General features: G+C 48.6%; 1 protein-coding gene across 1 annotated transcript in view; it reads right to left on the reverse strand.

Annotated features, from left to right (window-relative positions):
- Nucleotides 1-8164, reverse strand: part of PLXNA4 (plexin A4) — a 462713-nt gene that overhangs the window by 29306 nt on the left and 425243 nt on the right. The window contains exons 27-28 of the mRNA XM_009290424.2: nucleotides 5567-5757; nucleotides 1605-1774 (exon numbers count right to left, since the gene is read on the reverse strand). Of these exons, the coding sequence (XP_009288699.2) occupies nucleotides 1605-1774; nucleotides 5567-5757 (361 nt within the window). The remainder of the gene's footprint in view (nucleotides 1-1604; nucleotides 1775-5566; nucleotides 5758-8164) is intronic.

Here is an 8164-nt window from a genome sequence, read left to right on the forward strand (position 1 = left end):
GGAACAGGCTGCCCAGGGAAGTGGTGGAGTCCCCATCCCTGGAGGTATTTAAAAGACGAGTAGATGAGGCACTTAGGGACATGGTTTAGTGGGCATGGTGGTGTTGGGTTGACAGTTGGACTCAATGATCTTAGAGGTCTTTTCCAACCTTAATGATTCTATGATTCTATCAGCCAAGCAGCCTCCGTAGGGGAAGGGGAAGAAGTTCAGGAGAAGGAGGAGATGCTGGCAATGACAGCTGATGGGAGTTGTGGGAAGGAAACATTTTCGGCTGGGAATGGAGGATTCATCTTTTGGGGGATGAGGTGGATGAGTGAACCGTGCAGAACTTCTTCTGCAGGTGTTTGGATGGCAAACACAGCCACAGTGAGGACGAGCAGAGAGTGCATGTATGTGTGCCTGAGTGTTTGTACAAGTGTGGGGAGGGGCTGGGGGGACGATGTCCCTAGCTGGGAATAATGAAGCCTGTGATGTGACTTTGAGTTAATTTAATCTGATTGAACATATTTCTTCACACTGCCCCTTTTCCCACATACATACACACTCTGCCTTCCCCCCTCCCCCTTAAATAAACCTCCTGCTCATTTAGTCTGAGTGGCTGCAATCAGCCTTAGATTAGTGCCGCAGATAATGTTAATAATATGCTAATGTTTCATTAGTTGAAAGCCTCTTTGGTGCATGGGGTTTCTTTTTTTATGTCACTGCGCTGTGACGATCTGCCATCAGCATGGCTGGTAAAAAGAAAAAATGCATGAGCTGGGAGCCCCATGGCTCTCCTCTGCTGTTCCTTTTATAGTCCCTGTATTTGCACAGGAGAAGGGGAGGGAGCGATTCCCCAGGGGACTCTTTCCAACAGGGAGACTCAGCGGAGAGGAGCCGCAGAGATCTTTCCTCTCCACCGATCCTGGCTTTTCCCCACTGTCCCATTACGTGTACGAAGAGGGGCTGCTGCCTGGCAGAGCAGGGGGCTGAGGTCAGATTTTGTCACTCGCTCTGAAGGAGACTCACATCCAGCTCCAGACCCTTTAAGTGCTTAGTACCATTTGAGATGCTCTCCTGGTCTCCAGCTGCCAGCCCAGGAAGGTACAAGTCTCTTGTGGGTGCTGCACATCCCCTGTGGATGTCTGGGATACCTTAAAATATCTCAGATGGCACTAGATGTCTATGTGTGGGCAAGCAAACGGAGCTCTAGCTCCCCTCTGACTATAGTGGGAATTCAAACATCCAGTCTAGATGAAGACAGTGGTGCTGAACCCTCTCCCATGCCTCCCTAGACATTCCTATGGGCCTGGACACTGCAGCAGTTAAATACTTCACCATTTTTCCGCCTATATCCTCATGAGGTCCCTCAGAAATACTGCCATCCCCACGTAATACAGGGCAAACTGGGACCTGTTTAGCCAAAGCGCTCCGTCCTTGAGAGCATCCTTTGGATTCTGGGATCTTCTGACTTCCCCATAGGCTTGGGAAGACTGAGCCTGGTGCTCTGAACCCCACACCAGGCTGCTCAGCTTCCCCAGCAGCCAGATCCCAAACCACATGTCCCTCTCCTCTCCTTCCAGTCCAGGACCTGGTGCCGGACTGTACTGGGGTGTCTCACTCACCAATTGCTTTTCCAGGTGTGCCGCACGTGGGGGTCATGGATGTTGTGCTTGTCAGCCTGCTCATCCAGGAAGTCGAACATGTATTTGATAGCCAGGGGAAGGGCACTGCCACGGTGAGCAGTGCTGAAGATGGTCTCAAAGAGGTCATCTACAAATTTCTGGAGGGTGCCCTGTTGGGAGAAGGAAGGAAAGAAGAATGTGAGATACCAAGTGGGAAGAGGATGCTGAATTTTGGTACCCCACTGAAAACAGAGTATGTCTGTGGATCAGGCCCAGAAAGTGTGATTGAAAAGTGGGAGCCGTCTAATATCTGTTACATGTGACATGATTTGGAAATTTCAGTACAGATGTCTTTAAGCAGGCATGTGCATCTTCACAATACCCGCTACGTCTGGTTAGCAGCCAGACGTAGTAGGTCAGGATGCTACCTGCCCTCTCCGCTACTAGCACTCCCTGCCAGGGACGGTGGCTGAGCTGTGGCGGGATACCTAGCCCCATCTCAGGTATATGGTGATGGAGAGGCCCGGATATGTTCCCACTGAAATTTCTCTCCTCTGAGTCCTATCCTCAACTGCTTTAGTGCATGTATGAGACAAAAACTAGCCATTTTCTATGCTGGCTTTCATCCAGGGCCAATTCTTAAGCTAGGAATAGAAGTCAGATGGCTGTAGAGCAGAGCAGAAGGTGTCATTGAGGCAAGTGGGACAAGAGTGCTTGTAGAGAGACAGCTGTTTTAAATGTGTGAGTAGTATAATAAATAACACAAACTTCACCTTAATGCCCAAGAAGTCTCCTCATTTCTTACTACCCATTGGCATGGAACTGAGGCAAACCCTAGAAGCAATGCATAGATGTGTCAGGTACTGCTCTGCAGACCTCAGTAATGTCCACTGCAGAGACTGCAGAGGTCTCCTTATGCTCCTCTGGAGGAGAATCCCAGATCCTGTGCTTGGAGAACCACGCTGGACAAGCCGGTGAGGACAGCTGACCTTTAGCAAGAAGGTGAAGAGCTGGAATATCGGAGGGTGACCAGGCTTGGAGAAGGGGACAGTTGAGCTGTGATAACCAGATGAGCTGCAGGCTAGGTTTGGGGGCAAACCAGGCAAGGCACGCTTTCCCTGCTGAATGGGGAGCTCTAGCCCACGTTTGAACCTCTGCTCTGCCACCAGAGCTGCACAGGTATTTATATGTGAACAAATCATACGGCTGCTAAAATAACCAAAAAGCAATCAAATCTCCAAACAAACGTTTCCTGATTTGCAAGACTTCCTCTTCTGAAAAATAAAACCCTCCCCTTTCTCTGCAGACCCAGGAAAGAAATTCTCCTTACTAGAAACGAAGCACCAGGTTCCACCAGGGTGGCTCAAGTTTACATAGTGCTAACAAGTACTTAATTAGAAAGCTGGTGTCTCTTGCTGATTCACCGCTTGATTTATTCTTCAGGAAACAAACAGAGGTACCTTTTGCTTGTATGAACTCCTACAGGGTGAATAAAGCCCTGCAGCACACGTCTGACTCAGAAAGGGCCCCCAAGGGGAAATCTTGTTGGTCTGACATGGAAGAGCTGCCCTCAGGTTCAGTTTCTGGAGGGAATTAGTTCTCTACATGCTCACCCACACAAACACAAAGAAAACCTCTGAGGCTTTTAGGCAAGAGACTCTAGGTCTCAGAGGTCAGGGATTTACCAGAATAAAAGTCATTGTCAGTTTAACTAAGTATTCCCTGGGATTGTATTACCAGCAATTGCTCGCTCTCCTCTTTCCCTCCCTCAAATGGTCATGATGAGAAAAGAAAATTGCTTAGCCCAAGAGGGGAAACAATAAACCCCCAGCCTTTCTACTCTCTGTTGCTGTGCAAGTTTTGCAGCTGCTTTCCTGCCATCTCCACAAAAAAAAACCAAAAACCCCAACATGTTGAGTTTGTGATCCAGAACAGAAAGCAAAAGCGATTCAGTGGTGGGGTAGGGGACGTATCCCCAGACAGAGTAAATCAGCACTGGTCCAATGCTTGTTGGTTTACACCAGCTGGGGCCCAGGCCCTGGGGAGCATCATTTTCTTTTTACGTTGTGTGATCCGTAACAGCATCTTGATGGAGGGAGCTGGGCATGTACAAGAGCTAAAGACAAAGCCACTTTATCTCGAAATCCCACTGCAACATAGACAGCCTGCGCGAGGATGCGGGGAGAGTCAGACACCAGAGGCAAAATGAGTTGAGGAACAAATGTGCAGGTAGAACTGTATGGTAGGACTTAAGCATGTGATGAGACCTGTCTGACGGGCAAACAGACAGCCTTTGCATGAACACATGAAATTGTGTTTGTGCCTATTAACACCCTGACAAGAAAAGATAATAGTCAAAATTTCAGAGAAGGGAGGAAGATTGGGCTGTTTGATCACTCAGAACAGGGTGAGATAACACCGTGATCAGCCACACCTGAGCCACAGCTACCCTACAGTTTCCACTTCTGGGATGCATCGAGATAACTCTCATGTTAGAGAGATTCGGGCACAAAGATGCTCTGTGCTGCAAGAGCATGGCAGAACTGCAAAGGGAGCCTTTCTCTGATTATACTGCCTTCCTCCCCACCTGCCCCAGTCCCTGCTGGGGTGCAAATGAAGATCCTTGCAGCCTCTTCGTTAATGCAGGCTTCTCCAAGGAGACCACCATCCACAGGGTGGAAGAGCAAATAAATGTAAACTCAGACAACTGCTTTTGCCCACGCTCTTGTGGAGCCTTTACAAGTGAGTTAGGTGGAAGATAGTCTCGGTTAGAGATGAAAGAAGGTGAAAGGTTGGAGAGCTTTTGTCAACCCCAGAGCAAGCCAGCTGCTGCAGGAACCGGCCATGTCCTTCGCAGGGAACGGACAGAGTGGTGGTGAGTGACAGCGAGTTCTTTCTGTGCAGTGGCAACTAAGCCACTTTCTGTTGCTGTCGTGGAGCCAAAGTCCACTGCAGGAAGTTTTAGACCTGTCAGCTTGAGTGATCTCCACTTGTGCAAGTGTCCTCCCCATAGTGCTGCATCCCCAGTTATGCTAAACACTCACATACTGCCCCACTACAGAAGTTTTGCAGGCTCTGGCAGGCACCCACGCAGGAGGCTTGTTTCCAGCATTTTGGGGAATATGGATTGAGCAGATGAGATCTTACCAACTTCCCAACACCCAAGAAATGTTATTTTGGGAAAGCACAACCAGCCAGGTCACAACATAAAGGAGGACTTGGGTCTGCACCACCCCTGGGAGCAAGTCTTCACAGAGCGGGCAGTCCTTGCCCTCCCTGCAGACGTGCCATGGGCCAGGGGTGATGTCTGAGATGTGTCTCGGGATGTCCCTGCTCTGCCCCCACCTGACTTAATGTGTATTTTCTCTTTGGAGACCCTGAGCTTTCCATGCCTCAGCGGGGATGGGCATCTAACTTTGCTTGCTGTCCTTGGAGCTGGCCACCTATTAGCCACATCACAGTCAACTTAACCCCCTGCCAAGTCATCAACAAGAGAGTCTTTATGGGCCCAGGGGAACGGTGGAGAAGAAGGACTTGTACCACAAAACTCAGGGGTTTGTGTCAGAGGATCCCATTTCAGACTGTGAGGTGTCACACATCCTTGGAACCTGATCTGGGTACATTTACTCCCTGGCTCTTCATTTGCTCAATTTTGGTACAAGCTACAAGCCGGTATAATCGACAACCCCAACACACACCTACCCCTGTGCTGACTTTCTCCACCAGTCTCACGGCCCTGGGTTCTTTACCCCTCATTGCTTGCCAATGTCCCTTTTCCGACTCTGCTTTCTAAACTCGAGCTCCTTCCCTCCATGCTTGGAGCACTCCTCTTGCTCTGTTTTCCTTCTCTCTTTATCCCCCTTTGGCATCCTTTGAGCAGTCTCTCATTTCTTGTAGGAAAGAAGTTCCACTGCAGCCTTTAAAAACCAATTTCTCACCCTCTTTCCCCCCCCACCATGTACCTTGGTGGCAAGTAGCCTTGTCAGGTAGATCTCAGAAACCATCTTGCTGCCCCGGTCACCCTCTTTTTGGTCACCATGCTCGTGGTTCTTCACCAAGTGCCACATCTTGACTCCACTCTCAAGGTCAGGGGTGATCATGGGGGTGCGGGAACGGAGGCTATCCGGGCTGCCTGTGTAACGGATCATGTTTTCTGCAAAGAGAGATGAACGTGTCTCAGCCCTAGTAGCACTCATATTGGGATTAATGGGTTTCACCAAGGAAATATGCTAACGACATGCCACCTAATAGAAGTTTTTTGTCAGACAGGCAAGAAGACCTCTTCTGTCTGGGTTCCGTAGCAGGTACCTCTCCCATTCTGTATGCAGAGTGGGTGCTCATACAGATTCTGGCGTGGGGCTGAGACATTCACAGCTGGTGAGTCCACCCTGGGGAGATGTTAGTTTGGGTCTCCAAAGCGGGAAGGCTTTGGCTATACTGCAACCCTGCTCTCACAAGCTCAGCATTCCGTATTAGTATTAAATAAATTTCCAATTTGTAATCAAATCAATTTGTAACAATAGGCAGCAAGGGCGTATCTCCTGGTGAAATTACAGTGTGAGGCAGAGAAGCCCCCAAAGCAGCTGTATGGACCAGGCCTTATTATCAAAGCATTATCTTATGACCGCGCGATTTGCTCAGCAAAGACAAGGGATGATGCCAAGCCAGACATGATGTCAGTGTCTACACCATTAAATTAAACAAGGTTCAAACACTGACTTTCAGTTGCCCATGCTCTTTACCTCTTATCGTGTTCCCTGGCAAAGCTTTGGCCTGGAACAACCAGCACTGTCAGTGTCAGACACTGCCCAGGACTGGTTCAGGGGATGGTACCAGCTGTTCATCGTAACCAGTATGGACAAGTACAACTTGTTTTACCCGTATGGATGTTAGCCAAACCACGCCACGATGCTTGGCATTATGGCCAGAGAGCAGGCCATGGCCTTTTTGCATAGTAATATTGATGTAGCTAAGATGACCTCTTGCCTAGCTCCCCATCCCCAGACTTAGGAGGAGCCGCCTCCCCTCCCTCCTTTGGCGTCAAAGCAATCCAATAACTCCTGCCCAGCCATCCCCTTCACTCCCTGCTCCAAAATCTTGTTTTGACAGAAAGTAAACCAGACCCCCAGGTGGGCCTGCACAAATTTCCTCTCCAAGGCCACCTTTAGCCTCCACATTTTACCTCCCTGTGCCGCTGAGCGATGGCATGAGGCATTCCCCTCTCCCTGACCTTCCAGCAATGCTGCAGATAGAGTCTTTTCCAACCGTAATTAACCGAAGTGTTGCACCTTTCTGTAGCAAGATCTGAATCAGCCTCATTAATGCATTACCAATCTCTACATATTAATTATCAGATGGAATATCCTTTTTCTCTCTGGATGCTGTTTTCTTAATTGCAATTAACAATCACTTTTGACCCACCACATCTTCTCCCCCTGCATTCTTCCCCACTCCCTCTTCCTGAAAAATCAAATGGCAAAAGAATTAAACAAATCCAACAGAAATTAACCCCCCTCAAGTCTTCCTTTTCAAAGGTCACTGTGTCTTTCAGTAATTGCAACAACATGGCAAAGAGGATGAATATTAATAAGGTCTGGTGGATTGTTTATGTCCTTGGAGAAAGAGGAAGGGGGCTCCTCTGGACATTGAGTAACTCTACTTTCCCTCAAGCTAAAGGGAGTAAGAAGGATCAGAGATGATTTCATAAATTAAAAAATAATAATAAACTGATATGACAGCTGCATCCAGGTCGGAGGGTGGTTTTGCAGCACTCTGTTTGCACATTAGAGATGTTTTGTTTTGCCCTCTGGCATCACCATAGTGAAACACATCCTGGGCTGCCATTCTAGTGCAGGGGAGAAAGGTGTGTGATGGTGTGAGTGAGACTCAGGAGGTCTCTGGTTCTACAGAAGAATTTCCACCTGGTCTCTATTGCACAGCTGTCTCATTCTCAGTTGTCACATGGGTAAAGTGGGAACAACAATCCACGGCCTTGAGATCTACTGATATAAGACCTCAGTAAGACATTTTTATTATTATACCAGGTGCAAATTCCCTTGGGATAGTAAGATAGCTGGGTGGGACACCCAACACTCACACTGAGATATAACTGTAGACAGGCTACGCCCCACATGGATTGTGGTTGCTCGTAGTCCCAGAGGCCTCTCATCTGTGCCACAGATTTGTCTTCACAACAGGCCATGCTCCAAGGACTTTGCCCACCAGAACGACTGAGCCCATACAGTGTGCCGTGTTTCTCCCTTGCCTCTCCCTGTGCAAACTCTAAGAGTGAGATTCAGTGATCCAAAATGTAGGCAGCTAATTATATAGGTGTCCTGGTTTTGGCAGGGATAGAGTTAATTTCCTTTCTAGTAGCTGGTACAGTGCTGTGTTTTGGATTTAGGATGAGAACAATGTTGATAACACACCCATGTTTTAGTTGTTGCTGAGCAGTGCTTACACTAGTCAAGGACTTTTCAGCTCCCCATGCTCTACCGACTGAGAAGGCTGGAGGGGCACAAGGAGCTGGGAGGGGGCACAGCCAGGACAGCTGACCCAAA

The sequence above is a fragment of the Aptenodytes forsteri genome, unplaced genomic scaffold, assembly GCF_000699145.1.
Source record: "Aptenodytes forsteri isolate BGI_AS27 unplaced genomic scaffold, ASM69914v1 Scaffold173, whole genome shotgun sequence".
Lineage (NCBI taxonomy): Eukaryota > Metazoa > Chordata > Aves > Sphenisciformes > Spheniscidae > Aptenodytes > Aptenodytes forsteri.